The following is a 22,659-nucleotide window of genomic DNA, read 5'->3' on the forward strand; positions in this document are numbered from 1 at the left end:
AATGAGCTTTTTACCGTGTTGGTTGTGCACCATGCAAAAGTCTGACTCTGAAATTCCATTTTCTGAATTTGTAAGTTTGGACATGGATGAACATTACTTATTTTGGATTTCTTAAGTATGTAACCAACCACAGTACTTTGAAGTTGTTGAGACGCTACCTTTTTTTGTCTCAGATGGCCCATGCACATGTAGTTACTCTGTCACATGATATACTAATATCTTCCTATTTCAATGTACTGACCTAATGCAGCTGCTAAGTCTCCTTGGTTTGTGTTCTTCCAATGATATTCATTAAAGATTTATTTCTGGGGTGTTATTCACTTGACATCGGAATGTTACTTGCATAATTTGACCAATGATACTTTTATCTGTAGTTCCATAGACATTAGACAATATGAATAGTGGTAGCCCCCATGCAGCAGCAACAGTTAGTCCCCAGGGTGGTATGATATTTTCATTCAATCCATCCAACCCAAACCTAAATCTCCTGTAGTATCTAAGCCAAATTTAACAGCATAATAATTTACTATGAAAAATGTCCTTGTCAATCCCATTTATAGATGGCAAGCTGCTGGCAATGGAAGCTTTGAAAAGTTCAGAAGCTGTTGTAGTCAGAGCAAACACCCAGCAAACATCCCCGCAAACCAATGAGCAGTTGCTTAGAAGGGGAATTTCATCATATATTTGCCGCGACAAAATGCAACAAACGATACTGAATTTAAAACAGAACAAAGCTAAGCCTCCACCACTTAACCCTGCCTGTACCATAGATTAAGCAGGCCCGAAAACCAAGCGAATATGACTAGCCCAAAACAACAAATTACCTGTATACAGTATGGAAATGGCATTACCAAAGAAACAAAAAGAAACACAGGACAAATCATACACATACCTTTCTCTTATGCCCACACTCTATACAGTTCTCCTCCACATTAGAAAATTGCATCTTCTTCTGTTTAAGTTCAAGTTCAACCATGATTGCCAACAGGGTAAAGGAACTTGTACCGGAACTTAAAACTCAGTACTATACAGCTCTAGAAACACCACAAAGAGTAATAAGCAAACTCCAATTATACCTGACCAACAGATATATAATCTGGCACACTCCCGTCATCTGGCAAACTGTCAGTGCCACTAAGTAACCTGATACATTGAAGGTGGCCCAGGCCAGATGATGGTTCTGCACCCAACCATAATCTGTTTTTAAAACCAAGCAGATATTGGGAGGATGCCCCAACCACACAAAAACAGGGTCAACCTATACAGTATCAAGTTCAAGCACTAGGAGGCCCAAAATCAAACCTGACCACCAGGACACCACAAACAACTCACGTACCAAATAGCAACACAATGGCACCTTGCGTTCCGGAGATACAGCGCACGCCCCGTGCCCGCACAAAAGGTAACCTAAAATGTCAAGTTCAAGCACCAAGGGCGTCAAAATTGAGCATTATTCAGCCACCGCCGACACATGTGCCAAATATCATCGCGCCAGCACCAGCCGTTCAGAAGATATAACTCCGGAAACACCCGTCCCGGACACAAAATTCGACCTGCCGGGTCAAGTTCAAACGCGACAAGGCCCAAAGTCAATCCTAGGCAACAGGCAACAACCCCCCACCCATGCACCAAAAATCGTCGCAATCGCGCGTATCGTTCCGGACACACAGCGCCAAAAGTGCCCCAAAAACACCAAAAATGCCACCTGCAATGTCAAGTTCAAATGCCAGGAGGCCCAAAATCAAACCTGAGTGTTAGGCTACCACCCCCAACCCACGTACCAAAAATCGTCATGCTCGCACCATCCGTTCACGAGATACAGCGCCCTACATCCCCGGCTACCGAAAAGTTCCCACCAGCATCAAAACCATACCTGCATACATGCAGGTAATTACGTTTGTACAAACGTAATTGCAATTGCAAGGAGGAGAGAAGAGACTCGGGAGCTATATTACGGCTGGATACCAGGCTAGGTACTTACCACTTACGGATCCCAAAAGATTGGCCACGTTTCGGCACGTAGACAACACATATTTGCACGTACGGCGGGTTGTGCCCTTAGCTTTAGGTAACGTGCGTAATCCAGTGATTAGCTGCCCCGACACGGCCGGAACTAGAGGCCATGAGTTCGGTCCCAGCTGTGTCTCTCTCCCGACATGTAATCTACAAGCAGATTCTACAATGGCATAAGATAGTACCAAACTGGCCAAGGAGTGTAGGTCTGTGAGCAGGTTTGGGCGGGCGATTACACGGGCTTCGGGTGATTTTTCACCGTGAGCTCGGCCGGCATTCTCGGCGAGGTCTCGGCGGCGGTTTTTGAGCTTTTTATGACTTCATAATTCCCACTGCCTACTACTGATTTAAAAACAAGATTGCATTGGTTCAACCCTAGCGCCACATTTTTGCATGAGTTGGTTGTCTACAATGCATATCAATGGAATTAACGCGAGCACACCCGGGTCCATTTTATGATGTAGTCTGTTCAGCAACAATTACCACTGCTCAGCCCGGGCTCGCCTTATGTCCCAACCTCCCGCGGAAAATTCGACACAATTTCTCTTAAATGATGGACCAATAAGAGCAAGGCTTGAAAATCTGCTCAAGTTGATTGGTCAAATTTTCTTTGTTGCTTTGACTACGAGGGTCTTTGTCCTTCGTAGTCGTTTATGTTAGCTAAATTTGTTATGAAACTTTTCTTAGATATGAAAATACAAAAGTAGAGGAATAGAAAAAAAATGTATCGTCACTGTGATTTGGGTGTTTAATTTGCAACATTCATTTCACTGCACTTTTCCTTAGTGTGTGTACTAATATTTTCCCTTTTGTAATTGCAGGAGAAGTTTGAGCGTACCAAGCCCCGCATCCATGTTGGAACCATCGGCCACGTGGATCATGGGAAAACCACGCTTACTGCTGCCCTGTGTACAACACGTAAGTTTTAAATCAATAATTTATTCCAGAGGGTGAAAAATCGAAGTTTCTACTAAATGCCCAGTCCATTTCACAAAATAACGCACAAATACCGGCTGTCAAATCCACCTGTGGTATATACTTAATACCACTAGTATTACATTTAATCATTAGCCTAACGATAAGACTACTACCTATGTGAGAATAGAAGACGTAAGAGAGTTTTAAAACAATTATCGTAATTTCTGCAGACTCATATATACATAACAATATTATACGCAAATATTAGTATATTTACGTATCTATAACGATGATATTACGTCTATTCAATGATCTGGTTTCTATATTTAGCTAGTCTATTCTTAAATTCCTACGGTGGATTTTGTTTTAAAGGCCATCTTTAAGTTTTAGCTTGGCAATATCATCCCGATGCGTTTTTCTTCTTTATACTAGCTTTACATAGAATACACTATCGCTGTTTAGCGTGTTTAAGATGTTAATAACACAGTATACGCTTTTTTTTGTTCATCTAGTGGCTAAAATGTATGGGGGCGCACCGAAAGACATTGCGTCCATCGACAACGCTCCTGAAGAAAAATCACGAGGAATAAGCATCAACATTGCGCATGTAGAATACAGCACTCCGACAAGGCATTATGATCACATCGACTGCCCCGGACACGAAGACTACGTGAAGGTAATTTTGTACTTAGAATTACAGAAACTGTATTCTATTCACCTTGACCTGTAGTGAACTTATAATAGAGCGTACAATAAAGGTACGTTTCTTTGCATTCTTTGTAATACCACTTCTATGGTAAGGTGGGTTCACACCTGCGTATATATTCATATCCGCATGAGGCGCGCATGGGAGTATTTGACCTCCACAGGTCGTTGTAAAAATAATAGAAATTGGACAAACGTAAACAGGTAACATGTCGGACGAGTTAGCTGGGTCGCTAACATTACTTCTCGGTCAGCTAACTCATCTGGTATGTTATGTATCTATATTTGTCCAATTTGTACTATTTTTCCCCCGACCTGTGGAGCCTGGTAGAGACTAAGAGCTTCATACGCACCTCAAACGGACTTGAATATATACGCATGTGTGAACCCACCTGTAGTAAAGGTGGGTTTACACCTGCGTATATTTTCATGCCGCATGAGTTCCGTTTTGACATTTTTCGACATTTTGGTTGATTTCTTCAATACGCGGCCGCACGCACAAGTCGCACCTCTATCGCATCTGAATCGTCTTTAGAAAGTTTCACGTACGCAGGCAAACGAAAATATACGCCCAGTTCGCCTGATAGTTTTGGACATGCACAAAACTATCATTCGTACGCAGTTTGGTGCCCAAAACGTTATGGATGCGCAATACAGTGGTCCCACGTCGGTCGATTGCGCTATGAAGACGCTACATGTTTGCGCTTCATACGCAGTAATACGCGGAAATCGCGGTATTGCGAGTACATAGCGTTCTTACAGCGCAGACACAACGCACCATGAGCGACCGTATAACGAATGCACACATAGATCACGATTTAGTACCGTGCGTTCTGCGATCGCTTTGCGCATACTACGCGTACTGATAGCGTGATCGACACACACTCCAGATTTGGAATAAATACGAAGGTGCATCTGACTCCAGACAAAAAAAATCATCTCAAGATGTATATAACTTTATTGCACAACAATTGTACGAGGTACAAAGTATGGCATCTACATAACTATAGTGCTATAACTTAACTTAAGGCTTATCTAACTAATACAGGAGTTGTAGTATGGGATAAGTTTCTTACAATCATTGGAGGCTTTTACAATCATTTGGGGAATTTCTAATGTCCAAACCTTCTTTGATATATTTTCCTATATCTGCCATGCAGGGATTGTCACATGTCATTATGTATTTGAATTTGCACTTCAGGTCCATTTGGATAAATCCTTGTGTACAAAATGACAGCCTTCTGTATAGAGAATTGCGTATATCGGAATATTTGGGACATACAACCATAAAGTGATATTCGTCTTCTATTAGCTCTGGACAGTATGGACAAATCCTCTGGTCGATAGGGATTTTTTGGAATCTTCCGGTTTATGATGTCAGATCCAGGCCAGGACCGACGAATTTGTACCGGGGGCATGGAGAGATGGTCACAACTTGAAGGACACCATGAATGCAGGACACTGGTCCCAACAGAGCCTCCAGGGACGGGAAGATGTAGAGGAACCTGCTCAAGCACTGGGTCAATTTGTGTGACACACGTGCCATTTTGTGTAACAGATATTTGACTTAATTTGCTGATAATGGCACTTTTTTGTGTGTAGAACCACATGATATAAAGGTGCAATATAGAGCCATATTACAACTTGAAAGAGGGCGTAAGGTTTCATAATTGTTTAATTTACGTGTTTGATAAAGATCTTGAATACGTTTTGTGGTGTGTATGGTTGTGATAATGTGATTTTTATAGTAGTTGAAATACTAAGATGATATGGGAAATCATTAAGGACAAAGTGAAAACAAACACAATGTTAACAGTGCACATAACTTTTTAAGGTAAATGATGGCCCACATTACTGTAAAAGCACAGTGTCACTGCTTCACTGCTTCGCAAATGAATAAAAAAAAACTCTTCACTGTTTACTTGTCAATGTTCTACTTGCACTGCCTGTAAACAAAAGCATACGTAGTACAAAGGGTTCCTCTAACAAAAATACTCCATTGGCAATGCTCGCAAACAAAAGTATATGTAACAGAAACTGTTCCTCTGACACACCTGAAATGCGTTTGGAATGCAGTTAGCACCAGGTGCGCCAGGCATGCGGTCGGTAGACGTTGTGTGCGTCCGGAAAACGCCCAACATACGTACCCCATACGAATCTATTCGCAGTACTGAAAATTTTGTTGCGCATTTCAGTTGCAATCATACGCATCTCATGCGAAATGAAAACGCTGAAGTCGTAATTCAAACGCCAGATGGGCTCGACGTACAATGTAATTTATTCCCAAAAAAATCCAAATGTTGGGCGTTCGGCCGCGTATTGACAAAATTTCATGCGGAAATCATGCGTACTTGAAAATATACGCAGGTGTAAACCCACCTTAAGACCCCCTTTCCATTAGACGGCGATCACGCTGCGCTCTCACTGCGACTTAAATCTGATATGTGTATCCTTCGCTTTCACACTGGGTATGTTATACAAAACGTAAAAGTGTGACTGAGAAGACAACAAAACACACAAAGTATAAGATTATTCGTTTCTTTTCTATACAATTCGTTGAGTGATGTGTCAAACTTTATGTCGTAGAGAGATCGAGCGCGGATTTAGGGGGGGCGCGCGCCCCCCCTTTGGCTGGACCCCCAAAAAATTCGGCTGGACCACCAAAAAAAAAGGAATTCCACAAATAAATCCAGAAAATCAGCGAACCTAGTTTCAGCGAAGCGGCGACAATACAAAGCCGCTAACCAACAATGCCAAGGCGCACTCCTCCCGCTTTTACTTCCTCATTGCGTCGGTCTTTGCGGGCATAGCCAGAATGTTCCGTAACCAGAACGTTGGCAATACTCCCGCCCTCCTTCGGAACTCGCTTATGTTCCATCTGACTCTAATATTGTTATTATATTTGCTATTTTGGTGCCCTATTAGCCCATGTGGACTGAGCGACGCAAGATACAATCAAGGAGGTTATATTCTGAATATAACCTCTTGATACAATACATGTTGATTCATACTGTGACGGTAAATGTCAGGAGTAAAAATGTGTCAAACTTACGATATGTCTCCGCTAAGGGACTTGACGATATTTACCGGGGGGAGGGCTGATACAAAATGGGTCAGGTAAAAAAAACGGCGATCTTTTCCACTACACATGTACGATATTTACACAAAAGAAACTAAATTAATGTTCTACTTGGAAGAGACTTGGGTACATTTTAGTGATATCGTGACGAAAACCGCTTCAATACTGCTGTAATCATTCCAAAACGGGAGTTATTTCGGCCAACCAACAAACTTGCCGAAAAATTTTCGCGCCATCATATGCATGATTACGTCATATGCACGCAGCAGAGAGCCCGCCGTCACGAAAGTAAACATCGTAATGTTTCATCCCGTTGCCGTCCGTGAACCATTCCGTTTACAAAGAACCGATGCACACAGGATTGATATTGATACCAATTTTAGTCTTCGTAAACTTTGTGCGAACATGGAATTACACGACAGAGGCGGCTGCAGCAAATTTCTTATGGGGAGGGCGAACTATATTGACGTAATCCTAGGGGGTCCGGGGGTATGCTCTCCCGGGAAAATTTTGAAATCTTGACTATCTGAAACGATCTTTCCTAACTTTTGATGGACAAATTTGCTGGCAGACTAAGCTAAGTTTAATAGCCTTTCTAGTAGGGTTTTTAGCTTATATTATTGAGGGCGACGACGCCCCCAACGTATTTTCACAACTTCGAGCGCACGAGCCGTCGCAAGGTAGGTCTGGAGAAAAATGTTGAAATTTGAACCCTCTGAAACAGGATTTTCTGCACTTTGAGGGATAAAATTTGCTGGTAGACTATGCTAAATGTAATGACATTTCTGTCAGAGGAAAAGATTTTTGATGGCGACGAGCGCCAGAGCGTCGTGGGCGCCGGAGGCGCAAGCCGTCGCCAGGCACGTCCAGAGAAAAAATGAAATCTTGACCACCTGAAACTTCATTTCCTGCGTTTTAGGGGCACATTTTGCTTGTATTTTTAAGGCCCCTTTTTAATAGGCAATTTATTTTCAATGGCCCTCCCCCCGGCTCAAGACATGTTTCGATGGCCGTTCCCCCATGCCAAAAATATGATTGTTGAATGTGAGATTGTTAACTATAAAAATCAGTGTTCGTTCGTTTATTATATTTGTTCAGCCCTAAAAGTCAGTGTTGATTTGTTGGTTATTTTTGCACAGAAATGGCTCTAAAATGCACCAGAGAGCCTCTTTATTTTAAAAAGTTCTCGGGGGAGGCCCCCCAAACCCCCCCCCCCCCAACGAGAGGGGGGGGGGAACCCCCCTCTCGTGCTCTCCCCCGCGCAGCTACGCTGCGCATTCGTGGCCTTCGGCCACGACCTGAGGTGCGACAGCATATGCGCCCCCCCTTTGCAAAATCCTGGATCCGCCCCTACATGTACTGAATTTTACTGCCTTATGACGGAAAATGTTGTCTTGAGACTCGTCCTAAGCTATTGTCGGTTTTGTCAGAACGTTAAGTGGAAAAAAATAACTTAGTACGTATGTGGCTGCACATGGCTTAAATTAACCCTTAAACTGCCAAAGATGTATCCGGCACACATATACATGTCCTGTGTGCCGCACCCGGATATATCAGCGTAGCAACTTTGCGCGCGCGTAGCGCACGAACCCCAGAAGTTAGGGACTTCGGCCTTGTTCGGGGGGTTCTTTTGGAGGTCAGCAGACAACCCTGGCACTGATAGCATTTTATAGTGCTGAAACTCTGGCAGTTTTTAAGATACTTTAAGCTGTCCATATACCAGCGTCAGTGAAAGACCCTTCGTGAAAATTTAATGTCACCATTGCCGTGCTACCGCCTTGAATGGTTTGCTCTCATAGTTCTTCACTTTGGATACACTATCAAAGCACAATGTACTCTTACAAAATACAAAGAATCCAACTCTATTCTCCTTGCCCAGAACATGATCACTGGCGCCGTTAAGATGAACGGAGCAATTCTGACCGTATCGGCTACTGACGGACCCATGCCGCAGACAAGGGAACACGTCCTACTGGCCAGACAGGTTAGTTGGGAAAAACTTGACAACTGTTGAAACATTTATTATGTTACCTTTACAGAAGGGAACATATTGTTTTTGCTTTGTTTCTTCTTCTTCTTCTTTTCCGCGCAAATAAGGTCAACGACCTGGACCAGACGGGTGTCACCATGGTAACCGGTAAAGTAGCAGGCACCCTGTGGTGTTTGGTTACATAATGTAGCAAATGTCAGATCTAGAGGGGCTCGGGTCACTACATTTAGAAATGTATTCAAATAAGAATGAACAAAACAGTTGCCAGTGTTAGACTACAACATGTGAAGGTAACATTCTGTATTTGCTTGCAAATATTACCTTTCTAGTTAATTTTGTTTTTAATTTTTTTTTACCCATTTTTAGATACAAAAACAAGTACGTGACAATAAGGAAAAATGATAGCACTTAACGTCCATCTGAATCTAGGATTTTGGCATTGTGTTAATAAATGGAATGTCCCGGAGACTCTAGGCGTTTATGTGTGTACGTGGCAGGTTTACTTCTATTTTTTTTAAAGCCTTCAGAATAGTTTAACATACAAGGCACTAGGTACTCGAATGAAACAACGAAGGAAGGAAGGAAGGAAGTAAAACTTTAAATTTTCTCTCGATTCAGGTGGGCGTTCCATACATCGTGGTGTTCATGAACAAGTGTGACATGGTGGACGATGAGGAACTACTTGAGCTGCAGGAGATGGAAGTCAGGGAACTCCTCAGCGAGTATGACTTCCCTGGGGGCGACCTTCCAGTTATCAGGGGATCTGCTCTGGGAGCCCTAAATGTAAGTCAGGCGATGTAAATAATAACATAATAGTAATAATATCTGGTGTAATTTGCCAGCCAGTAGGTACCCAATGTGTTAAGTAATGAGGTTGATTAACGTGGTTGAGGCACCTCCTCGAGCACGGGACCCCCGTTTTACGTCCCTCCCGGAAGACAATTTCGTGGAAAGCTTCGCGAGGCTACAGCAATCCGGTCGTCCTTGGTTGGTGGACTTCCATCGAAGAACTGACCGGACCGTTGCATTGCTTAACTTCCGAGATCGAGGGGTCGGGTGTATCCAACGCGCCACACGGCCATAGTCTACAGCTTTTAAATAAGGACTGAAGTAGTACTGTTAGCAGGAGTTACATTGTTACCGTCTTCATCAGGTAATGTTAGTGTAAGTCCCAATTATGTTGTTTGATTTGAGTTATATTTTCTGTTATGTATCTCTGTCTGTGTACAAGATTACTCAAGAACGGCTGGATGGATTGGTTTCATACTTGTTGTGTTGGTGGGGTGTGATGAAAGCTCGAATCGATGTGATTTTGGGCGCCGTATCTGTCGTTATAATCGAGGTAATAATATCAGAAAACACCCCTGTATCTGCGATATATTGGAACAGGCATCGTGCTTTAAGTGTTTGTTAATGGGCTTAGCTCCAAGCAGATAGTGAGGTGATTTGTATGACAGCTGTTTGGGGAACCCCGAGTTTTTTTAATATGATAATTAGATTTATTTATGTCTGCTTAGGATATCATGGCGATGTGAAGCGTAAGTATAATTGTAAGAAGTTGAGGTACATTTAACGGTAATGCTTAACAGGTATGGATGTCTCACATACGGTACTGCTGATTTGAGTGACATGGTGATTAAAATGCCATTAGGTCCTCTCATCTTAGATGGATTGGGTGTCAGAAGTTTTATGGGCGATACAGATGTTCTGATTTCGTTACGATAAGGGACAGTTGTTAGTTGTCTCTTTCGTAGCCAATGGTACTTGTTTTTTAGCAGACGGGGTTGGCGCCAAGTATTCATCTTACAGTTGGCGTAGGGCTGTCAGAGGAAAGTGTGCATCTCGTTTTTGTACCGTGTGAACAGCTGATGTTATGACATACTGGTGGAAAATGAAATCACCATCTGACTAAAGTTGGCCACATCCCTTCTTCTTTCTGAGTTTCCCAACTTCCTCCCACCACACCGCTCTGAGGCACATAGTCGAACCTCAATAATGCTGACAACCTTAGACAGTTCAAATGCCAAACATCAAGCTTAAGGAACACCACGCTGCCATATGCCGTCGACCTCTTAAACGCACATTACACAATTAAGTGTCACATTTTAATAATTAATAATCAGATGGACATCCTCTGTGTCATTAAATAAATACACCACTACTTTCCCATAACATTTATAACCATTACTCTCAAATACAACCGACTATAAACATACATACCATCCACAAAAAAGCAATAAATATTTCATGGAGGTATGAGGTCCCCGAACTCTAGTTGATGATTCATTTGTTGTCTATCAGGGAAGGAGTATTTTTATTTGACTCTTCTTCATAAACTCAGAGTCTTGTTTATACCCTTGATAATTACATATACATGCATGACGAATCGAAAAAACACATTGTTGTTGTTATAAGTTAAAGTTTCAACGATAAGTTTATCTCCGTATACTCTAGGGTGAAGCAAAATGGGAGGCCAAGATCGTTGAGCTGGCGGATGCTCTTGACAAATACATCCCTGAACCGGAGCGGGCGGTGGACCAACCGTTCCTTATGCCGATCGAGGATGTCTTCTCCATTCAAGGTGCTTATGCTGAAGATCATATGAGGCAATGTTCATAAGAATATTGACAAAAGCAGCTTTTTGGATATCCATCACACAGATCGAACACGTAAAAGAAGGCTTTGCACGTGTTATCTTTAAATGCCCACCTTCTGGTAGTTTTCCGGGTACGAAAGCAAAAAAAAAACCATTAATAATATCACTACTGCACTGGATCACTTTTAATATACTAAAAGTTTTAGAGGTTTTTAGATTTGAATGTCACCGTCAATTTCAAGAACCTAGTACATCGAGCTCGATAGGTTTAGCGCGATTTTAGATTTACATGTGCTGGTCATTTTAAACCTAAGTAATACAGACAAATTCATATTCATTATGAATTTAGACAAACCTTAGACAAAACATATAAGTTCCTACATTTTTAGCATCACAAAGAAACGAGAAAAAGTCAATGTCAAACAATTCCCTGTGTTGTTTCAATCAATCAATCAATTGTAAATATTCCATGTATTTTTCAACTATCATTTTGTTGCGACGTGTACCTAACCCAGTGTGTATCTGTATACAATAAAGGTATCCATTCATTAAAGGCAGACTCTGGAGGTATGACATAAATATTTGTATTTGACAAATACTGTACGTCTAAAGCAGAGGGAGACGAATGACATTTTATTTCCATTCTACCAAACCGAAAGAATCACTCTGTTGAAGACTTATCCCAACTTCCCCACATTGACAGACGAACAGAAAGCCACTTTTCTCTTGAAATCGCAGAACCCACATATTGTAGAAAATGTGGGGCTTTTCGTCTCCCTCTGCTTCCAAAAAAGAAATCAAACCCAACCTGTTTAGAAATAGCCAACACTAGTATTAGAGTACAATATTGTTCATAACTGTCCATTGTCACTTGTATATCTATGTTTACACCATGTACTCACAATAAGCCCTCGGGCATGAACTTGCAAATAAATTTCTTCTATATTTGTTTTTACAGGTCGCGGTACAGTGGTAACAGGCCGGATTGAACGTGGGATCCTAACTATAGGAGACGAAGTGGAAATAGTTGGGATCAAGGAAACAACTAGTACAACATGTACAGGTTGGTTAAGCTGTAAAATACTTGACAATATCTGGCCACAAAGGCACCCCCGTATGTCAGCAAAGCATGAACTGATAGATATTGTGGTTTATACCAATGAACATTTTGCAATTTTTTTTTTTTCATTTCATCTTCAATGTTCCGATTAGCTTTATCTCTTTCGCCCCCCTCCCCCCGCATTGGGACATCGCCCCCTCCCCTGCATTGGGATATCGCCCCCCTCCCCCGCATTGGGATACCGCCCCCCTCCCCCGCATTGGGATAGTTGCAATTTTCAATGTCATGACTTTTTTTCAGTAATCACCCATTCTTCCAAACGGCGTCCTTGTCACAGAACTTACCTGTTACATTCTCCTGCTTTTGATTCGTAGTAAGTGAAGTCAATCTTCGTTTGCAGGTGTTGAGATGTTCCGGAAACTGTTGGATGAAGGCAGGGCTGGTGAAAACGTCGGTGCCCTTCTGAGGGGCACAAAGAGGGACGAGGTGGAACGTGGTCAGGTGTTGGCCGCACCGAAAAGCATCACTCCTCATACCAAGTTCGAAGCCGAGGTGAGTGTAGTTTATATGAAATATCACATCATATCTTTAAGCATAGCTTTATATGAAATATCACATCGCATCTTAATTAAAGCATATTAACTTTATATGGAATATCACATCATATATTAATTAAAGCATAGCTTTATATGAAATATCACATCATATCTTAATTAAAGCATAGCTTTATATGAAATATCACATCATATCTTACAACATAGCTTTATATGAAATATCACATCATATCTTACAGCTGATAGCTTTATATGAAATATAACATCATATCTTAATTAAAGCATAGCTTAATATGAAATATCACATCATATCTTAATTAAAGCATAGTTTTATATGAAATATCACATCATATCTTAATTAAAGCATAGCTTTATATGAAATATCACATCATATCTTAAAGTATAGCTTTATATGAAATATCACATCATATCTTAAAGCATTGGGAATTAATTCGTTCGTATCGCAATGCTAACACACTAAATCTGTACCATAGAGTTGCGTAGACAATATCTTGAATCCTTGTTGCTTTTCGTCTACCTGTACAGGTGTACGTCTTGAGTAAAGAGGAGGGCGGACGTCATACTCCATTTTTCAAAGGCTACCGACCTCAGTTCTATTTCCGTACGACAGACGTCACCGGTAACATCGAGCTGCCCGAGGGTGTGGTAAGTTTGTGTGCAAACATAAGGCATCCTATTCTTTATTGCAACATGTAAATGGTAGTCCAGCCTGTAGCTGCGGGTGCCAATGCGAATCGATTTCTCATTTCCTACTTCACTGCCCATTACATAATAATCCTCGTCACACTCTCTTCGGCAAACTTTCCAGGATCGTAGGACATCTTTTCGATATTTTCTCTCTTTCTGATGGTGAAATCAAACATTTACTACTTTTTGGTACTTCCCTTTGCAACTATTCCACAAACTGTTTGATTATGTCTTCAACCCAGAACTACATTGTGCAAACTGGCCGTTTCTAACCATGTTTTTTGTTCCGTGTCCTACCAAAATTTCCGGGGGTGGGGTGTACCAGGACTTGCGCTTCTACCAGTCAATACATTAGTATTCCATTTGTACAGATTTACTGCATCTTGTCAATCATATGTTATTTTCCTTTAATAGCGGCACCGATATAAGTTGTCTTAACTTGAGTGGGCCGCTACTTGTCTGTTATTTTGCCTTTATGTGTTTGTTTCAATAAAAAAAAAACATGTAAATGCATAATGTGATTTCGACATACTCTTGCGCAACACCAAAGAGAAACGACATTTTTCAAGTTTTTTATCATATCTGAAGCCCAATCTATTGGTCACCTTGTTGCAAATCTTACTTCAAGGATCTAAGACGTTTCGACTGGAGATTCACAGTTCGGTTCTATTTTCCTTTTTGACTGAGATAGATAAAAACAACAGCAATCACATAAACCTCAAAACCTGACTCGAATTCTCATAAAACTGAAGGTGTGATACTGTGGCAGAGCTTCTAGTATTATATCTGTTGTCTTGGAGATACTTTGGTATTGATTTTTTGGTGGAACATGGCTTCTGCTGTAAAAAGAAAATGGTGTCGACTTGGGTCCCCTAGCAGCTTGCTCTGGGACTGCATGGACGGGTATGTTTAAATCTAAAAAACGAGGAGAACTGAACGAAGGAACGACGGAGTCTTATATTTAAAATGTAGGTATCTTAATGTCGATAGTAGAACAAAAATGTAAGAAAATGTTGCTATTTTCTGTTTTCCCACAGGAAATGGTGATGCCAGGAGATAACGTCCAGATGAAAGTAGAGCTGATCGCTCCCATCGCCATGGATGAAGGCCTGCGGTTCGCTATCCGGGAGGGGGGACGGACTGTCGGAGCCGGGACTGTGGCTAAGATATTTGAATAGGATTTCAGGTACGTAGCGTCTTTACAAATTACATCAATTGTGATTGAATTGGTCGACACCATTTCTATTCTTCTTGTATTTGTATATTAGTTCTATCTATCTTTTTCTGTATCCTTTTACCAGGGTAAGCTCCCATCAGTGACTAGTGCTTTTGCTAAAGGTTTACTATTTAAGCATTCTAAAATCGAATATTTAGTCTATCACTTGTGTATCGTTGGGATGCTTTCCTTGTAGTTGTTTCATGCTGTATACATTTCATGTCAGTGTCAACTATATACAGTATTCAACATGTGATTCTGTTGTGGCCCTTCAATTATGAAACAATAAAAAAAAACTTGAAGATTTAACATCAATGGGAATATGTGCTGCAATGGCCACATGTACATACACAATGCTTGGTCTTTTCGTTACTTACAGCTACTTTTAATTTAATTTCTTCTATTATCATTTTTCAGGATTGCGGGATGTTAGAGGACCTCCTCCGGCCGGTAGCTGCCTCGACTGTTGAGCTGTTTGATCCCAGAAACTAGTAGCAATGTAGAGTAGCAAGAATTTAGTTGGGTGATGGGTGGCCTGTATACAGGATGCCATTATTATCACGAGGTTCTTCATTCTTTTCGATCAACAACGTACATACTCCATTCTTTGCTAAACCTTTATTGTTAACGGTATAATGTCATTTACATTTGTTAACTAGAAAGTTTCGATAGCAATAGTCGAGGAGTTTTTTGCGGTGTCCTTCATTAAATGATATACTTAATGATAAACTCAGTTCTACTGCATTCTAGCATGTTTCATGTGTGTTACTTGTCTTTTTGGCTCATTCAGTAAAATGCAATTTGATGCTATCAGGATATAGTTTTACACAACCAGTAGGTACAGTGGAAACCAGTTAACTGCACAGCGGATTAACGCACACTTCTGTTAACTGCACGGAATCCCAATTCCCAAACCGGTGCGGTCCAGCTAGATAACTCCGCATTATTGCACCAGCTGGATAATTGCACCAAGTTCACTGGCAAGTAGGCCGTGCAATTAAGCGGATTCTACTGTACTTACTTTGCTTACGTTTCAATGTCTCTCACACACATTCCCCAGAGCTGGAGGTCTGCTCCTCGCCACTACATGTAGCCGACGTAGGTTGTGCTTTTGTGACGATTCGTCTAACCAGACCTTAAGAACTGAATTTTGATGCTGTTATCTTTGAAACCGCATCGACAAGAATCGGAACCCCATCTTTAATTCAGATCATATCGATGCTTTCACCCGCTGAATTGTATCCTCCGAAATGTCACTTTCTTATTGTCAAAATACAATTCGTATCTACAAGTTCACAGACTGTCTTAAGATGCACTGTCAATGCACTTGCGTCAAGCTTACAGCACTGCGTCACTGTTTTGTTATTTTCTAGTTTTTTTATTTTTATTTTATTTGATTTGATTTATCAAAATTGCAAACGGTACAATACACGTGGGTCACAGGCAGTGGTATACTGGTGTCGTAATACGTACAAGTATGACTTAGAAGACGACAAAATACACAAAAAGTAAGAAAATTCTTTCTCTGAAATTCGTTAAGAATCTTTCGAACCCCGCAGTGACGCAAGCTTGACGCAAGTGCAGTGAGAGTGCACCTTTACTGCTGTGGAAAAGAACATCAAAGCCTTATTGAAATTGGCTATTAATCTTCTAGGGGTTTCACCAGTTGGGACGACTTTTTAAGTGAACGCTCGTTAGCCTACAAATAGACTGTAATTCACTAAGTGTTCAGTAAAATATGAAACATAGATCCATGTTGGCAACGCTGACGTTATGTGTAGAATTTTGCTAAAATAAGATATGCAGATGGAATGACGAAGCTTAGGGCATATTTTGGAATTTTTGTTAACCTTTAATTTTTATATTAACGCTAGTGACCCTTCACCGGTCTGCCTAAATACCACAAACGACCACAAACGACTCGGAAATACCACAAACGACTCTAAAATGCAGTGTATATGGGTCAAAGACCTTGTGTGGCGCTCTGGAGACATTGTTTACACATTTATAGATTTAAAAAACGCAGCAAGTCCGGCGTATTCACCAGTTATTTCAAGTTGAGTCCGCCGGTTTCAAGATCGAAGCGATTCTCGGCCTCCATGTTGGATCATCCATGCTTGGAGTCTGCATGGGGAAGTTCTCGATACCTTCCACGGCTCCATAGACGACAGGACGATAAAACTTTGGACGCTGTTGGTTCATAGATTATAGCATGGCACTATTCTATCAAGTGTTTTTCAGCCTCAATGCAAGCACGCATATTCATTGACAGCGCAGAATCGCTTCGATCTTGAAACCGGCGGACAAACTTGAAATAACTGGTGAATACGCAGGACTTGCTGCGTTTTTTAAATTCATAAATGTGTAAACAATGTCTCCAGAGCGCCACACAAGGTCTTTGACCCATGTACACTGCATCATGACTAGAGTCGTTTGTGGTCGTTTGTGGTATTTCCGAGTCGTTTGTGGTCGTTTGTGGTATTTAGGCACACCCCTAGTTCACCTTTATCCGTTGTCTTTAAAAACAGCACATTTAGGATCAAGTCTGCTGTCAGTGGTTTCAAATTTGCAGTGTTTACGAAATGTTCCGATTTGAAACCACTGTCAGTCGACTTCATATCGCTTAATACGTTTTTTTTTTCTTACAAGCAACGAATATACTAGTAGTAGGTTACTCTCAGATAAAGGTGAACCAGCGTTAAAACCCTCTCACCGTGGCGTGGCCTGTCTTGATACTAACATCGTGTAATTAGTTGGGTAATCAGTGTCCTTGACCCCTGTTGACCTCTGACCTTAGTTCTAGTACCTGGGTCAGCCATACGCTAGCCATATTTATTTTGATCCAGACTTCTTCGGGCATCAAGCAAAGGAAGAACTATTTCTACCCATCTTCCCTATATTTTGGTTTGGTTATCAAGCAGGTAGCTGCAAGCAGGTATGATTCAAGTGAACATTGAATTCAAAATGTGTTATTTTTGCAATAGAAAAATATAGCTCTTTGCTACGATGGTGAAAGGATGGCTACCGTGGGGAGGGGGGCGTCCATTTACCATCAGGCTCTAGCGCTCTCTTCGGAGCGAAAAAAAAGGTTTCTGACGCCGGGATAGATTGTATTTCGCTTCAGGTAGGAGCTTAACACGGTGGACGTTTAATTAGCCAACCAACGATACGTATGAGTTTGCATGGGACGCACTTAAAGGCAACCTAAGCAATATTACAGCGTCAAAGTGGAAATATTCTGAATAAGGCAATCTGCATGATATTGACATCTACTGCACTGTATTCTCACATTTACATCATAATTTGATACTTTGAGCGACTAAAAACAGCCCAGAGACAAGTTGCACGAGGATATTCCTTATTATCATATAGCCAGGGGACGTGGGCCAATCAGAAGGCCCCATTTCATGCTGGTTATGACGCCGTAACAGCCGTGCATTAAATTTTTGATTATCACATATGTGATAAAACTTTTGAAAGTTTAAACCAATCAGGAGGACAGACAAACAGGACGCTAGCCAATCAGAATGAGATACCCAGGAATCGTCCATCTGCCAAGATAGGGGAATAAGTACAGGCATGGCAGGGGGGATGGCTCCCTCTATTAACATCGGTAGTGCGTGTTTCTTTGTTCAAAGAAAACATTTGCTGTCTTAAAACAACATTGAATTACCTATAATATCTAAGACAATAAAATCTATTTCAAGTCATGTCCAATTTAAACTGCAAATGGAAAATAGAATTATTTGCACCCCCGCCCATTCAAGTTCAGACAAAAATAACACCACGGTCCGCCATTGAGTAGCGGTCATGGCGCTGGAGGACCAAAATGCTACCTTTCTTCGGAGAAGTCGTGTCTGGGTTCGTAGTGAACGAGATTCTCAAGAGCTGTGAAGCACAGGGATCCAGGAATGCCTCAGGAAAGCCGGCAGAGATTTAGCGCCTGATACGAACGAACTCGACAAACTGGAGAATGGGCGAGTGGAGAAATACGGAGCGTGCAACAGTTTGTAACATAATGAATTGACTTTGTTCTTATTTTAAGCCTTGGAACAGAAATACATTTCACGTACAAGTTTTATGTTGTTCAAATTCACTGTTCAAATGTATGTACTAAACTAGAGTTCGGCGACCTCATACCTCCATGAAAATTTAGAGCTTTCGTAAATTTCATGCAATTGACTAACACATTAATATAATTTATGCATGGTGTTGTTCATCATTGACTAACATACACATGTCACAATTATAAAATTCCCATTATTAATCATAAAGTGGTTTTGCAATTTTTGCATAAATTATGCAAATAAGTTCCTCATTACCATATTTGGTATCTGCTTATATTCCACCTATCATAATTAACATGTGTTACATGCATGTATTGAGGTCCAGTTATTGAAAACAATGGAACTATACAATTTCCTCATTAATTATGCAAATTAAGTCCTCATTTGCATAACATGCATATCATTATGAACATCTTTGCCCAAGCTACCTGCATGCCTAAAATGATGCCAATTCGTCGTTCCTTTCTGCAGTTATCCTCTTTGAAGTGTCTTGACAAAAATGCCCCTGCAGTTCCACAATTAAATGTTAGGGGGCTGAAACTTGCCCCAATATGTCATGGCACTAAAAGCTATCTACCACCTAAATGTCAAGACCATAGCATGTCTGAAACAAGAGATACATTGAAAAAACTGCTATTATAGAATATTCTCATTAATTATGCAAATGTACTCCTATTTTGCATAATTAGTATCTTATCGTGTACAACATTGTCTAAGGTACCTACATACCAAAGATCATGAAAATCCGTTGTTCCCTTCTTGAGTTATCCTCTTCAGAAGTTTTTGACAAAAACGCCCCTGCTATCCCAAAACTAGACGCTAGGGGGCCCAAACTTATGTCATTTCTTCCTGAGCACAAGAGCTATCTAACACTTAAAAATCGTGACCATAGCATGTTCAGAACACCGAGATAGCAAAACCGGAAGTTGCGCTGCAGTACCAAGGGGAGCTGCTAGAGGGCCCAAAATCTAATCATTTCCAGCTTTCATCACACACTACCAACACACCAAGTATGAAAGCAATCCATCCAGCCATTCTTGAGTTATCTTGTTTACACACACACACACAAACACACAGACAGACAGACACACAAACGCGGGGTAAAATATAACCTCCATGACATTTCATGGAGGTAATAAAAGATGTATGTTTTATATATATGGTGTCATAACGCCTGGTCCCTTGCTATAACCACCTCATAAAACCACCTCGTTCGCTTCGCTCACTCGGTGGTTTTATTCGGTGGTTATAGCAAAGGACACCATATACACCTCGGGGTGGGTCATTAACCCTTAATTATTGTACCCCCCAAAAATAAGGAATTGATCTGGAATCCTTGTGCAACTCATTCCCGCGCTGCTTTTAACGGCTCAATTTATGAAATAATGATGTAAACGTGCTACAATAGTGCATTAGTCAATAGTATACAGACTGCCTTATTCAGAATATTTCCACTTTTAACAATGTGATATTGCTTAGGTTGCTTAGAGCAGAAAAATTTTAGAACTGTCTGTAATTTAGACAATGTATTATAATTTTTGGCGACGCCTCAGGGGCAAGCCTAATAGTATAGAGAGTGTCTGTTTGACAAGAATTCCCAAAATTTGTTAGGCATGTTAGGAATTTTTTTCCTTCCTTGTTATGAGTATAAACTATAACGTGCATGTCATATGATGAATATTTCTTTTGTCAATGACGTTCTTCAGCATGTCCAGACAACAGGAGTTCATCTGTGGCCTCTCGCACGTGGTGACCATAGCAGTCCTCCCCAGACTGAACATGGAGGAGCTGATGTTTGAACTCAACAGGAGGATTCAAATCCTGGACAATGAGAACAGCATCAAGGACAGGCTGGTTAGTATCCTTAGGGACGTGATGTTGGAGGAATACCGTGTGTTGGAAAGGACGTCAGAAAAGACAATACCTGAACAAGAGCGAGAGGCAGTAACAATGCATGAGAACATTCCGACTATGTACGCCGAAACAACGTCATTAGAGACTTCAAGTCCAAATCCTTCCACCTCACTGCAAAGTGCTGAACTAGACATTGTGGCTTCTGGTGAACCGACTCCAAACCACGGTGACGTACGTATAAAGATGGAATGCCATGAGTCCGAGGATGATCAAATTGGGGAAAGTCTGAATCAGACTGAACGCTGTACTACTGTGGCTGGATTCATCAACAGTGGACATGAAGAAAGTGAAACAACGAATAATGAAATGGCAACTTTGGATTTTTGTGAACCGACTCCAGGCCAGGATTGTGAGAACAGGGTATCCATCCTTTCAAAGAAGAACACTGGAATAGGTTTCATGTGTGATGAATGTGGTTATAGGGCATGCGATAAATGCCGGCTTGACGAACACATGAGAACACACACCGGCAAGAAACCGTTCAGGTGTAATGAATGCAATTATGAGACAGACTATGAAAGAAATGTAGTGAAGCATATGAAAAAGCACGCTAGTGAAAAACCTTACAGATGGGAACTGTATGAATGCCAATCCCAACAAAATGCAGAAATTGAGAAACACATGATATGCCAGACTGGTGTGAAACCCTACAAATGTGAGGAATGTGACTACAGCACAGCTCGCAAGCCCGATTTTACTAGACACAGGAGGCGTCACACCGGTGAGAGACCCTACAGTTGTCAAGAGTGTGACTACAAGGCAAAACACAAGTTTAACCTTGCCAAGCATATGAGAATCAAACACCAGTGAAACTATTGTCAGTTACCAACCAGAAACAACATATCGTAGACATTTATTGTGTAAACTATGTTGTCCTATTTATCTTCTCTTGGAAACGTGCGATGTGCAAAGCTCCTGTAAAATCCCATAAGTGTGAGGACTGCGACTTCAAAACAGTACATATACTAGTAAGCACTTTCTAGTTAGACATAGGAGGAGGGGGCACACCGACGAGAAACAGTACAGTTGTCAAGATTGTGACTGCATATGTACAACACAAATGACAAATTCAGCCTCATCAAGCATTTTTTAAAAGAAACAAAGACACAATTTCAACAGTACTGTACTCGGCATGTATTCTTGTACATGTATTATTTTCCAGTTAGGTTTGATACTTTATGCCTGCATTTCTTCGTACTTACGACCAGCAGTAAAGCTAAACATTGGCAGTTATTTTGTACTTCTGTGTCAATTTATTAAGAAGAATGAAGCTAATCATTGGCCAGTCTGTGCCTTTAACACAAGCTCTCACTGTCCATGGCCTTTCAAAGCCTCTTGCAAAATTTCATAATTTTGACTATGACAGAGTCACCTAGAAGGAATAAAGACGGCTCATAGATTTCTAATATAGATAGGTCAAGAAGCAGACGAGGCAGAGGCGCTCTAGTTGAAGGACGTAGCTTTACATGTAGATGCTGTCGTAGTTTTAGATACTGTTGTGTGTAGCTTAGGAAACGTAATAAAAGGAGTTCTCCAGTTGTTTTTTTTTTCAACCTTTATTTAACCTTGATTTCAGGGTTGGAGGAGGTCAGAGGTCTAAATACCTTCTAAATACAATGCAGTACACAAAAGATACAATTCAACATTCCATAAATACTTTCGTATTCAACACAATATCAGTTCATCTCATAGTCCATAGTTACATAATTTCTAGTCAAGTCAAGTTCTTAAACGACGATAAAGAGGGCGCCTGCCTCAAGTTCTGCCTCAGACTATTCCACAGAACTGTGCCTGAATACATTATAGATCTTCGAAACGCTTCTCTGTGGACCATGGGTA

The 22,659-nt window shown here is 41.0% G+C and overlaps 2 protein-coding genes across 2 annotated transcripts; both read left to right on the top strand.

The window, feature by feature from the left end:
• Positions 1 to 2,897: 2,897 nt before the first annotated feature.
• LOC118406722 (elongation factor Tu) lies at positions 2,898 to 15,588 on the top strand (the record flags this gene model as incomplete). Its single annotated transcript, XM_035807006.1, is given in 10 exon segments — positions 2,898 to 2,931; positions 3,444 to 3,607; positions 8,595 to 8,699; positions 9,324 to 9,488; positions 11,160 to 11,286; positions 12,260 to 12,364; positions 12,762 to 12,913; positions 13,462 to 13,581; positions 14,661 to 14,809; positions 15,257 to 15,588. Coding segments are annotated over 9 exon segments (1,113 nt in total), but the record flags the coding sequence as incomplete, so codon positions are not given.
• A 1,920-nt stretch (positions 15,589 to 17,508) lies between these two features.
• On the top strand, positions 17,509 to 22,053 carry LOC118406963 (zinc finger protein 85-like). The gene is made up of 2 exons (XM_035807361.1): positions 17,509 to 17,760; positions 20,613 to 22,053. The coding sequence occupies exon 2, from the start codon at positions 20,614 to 20,616 to the stop codon at positions 21,628 to 21,630; it is 1,017 nt and encodes a 338-aa protein (XP_035663254.1). The 5' UTR covers positions 17,509 to 17,760; position 20,613; the 3' UTR covers positions 21,631 to 22,053.
• Positions 22,054 to 22,659: the final 606 nt, after the last annotated feature.

Source organism: Branchiostoma floridae, chromosome 19, assembly GCF_000003815.2.
Source record: "Branchiostoma floridae strain S238N-H82 chromosome 19, Bfl_VNyyK, whole genome shotgun sequence".
Taxonomy (NCBI): Eukaryota; Metazoa; Chordata; class Leptocardii; order Amphioxiformes; family Branchiostomatidae; genus Branchiostoma; species Branchiostoma floridae.

Excerpts from the sequence above, each read along its gene's own strand:
- LOC118406963 (XM_035807361.1), top strand. The coding sequence starts at position 20,614 with ATGTCCAGACAACAGGAGTTCATCTGTGGCCTCTCGCACGTGGTGACC.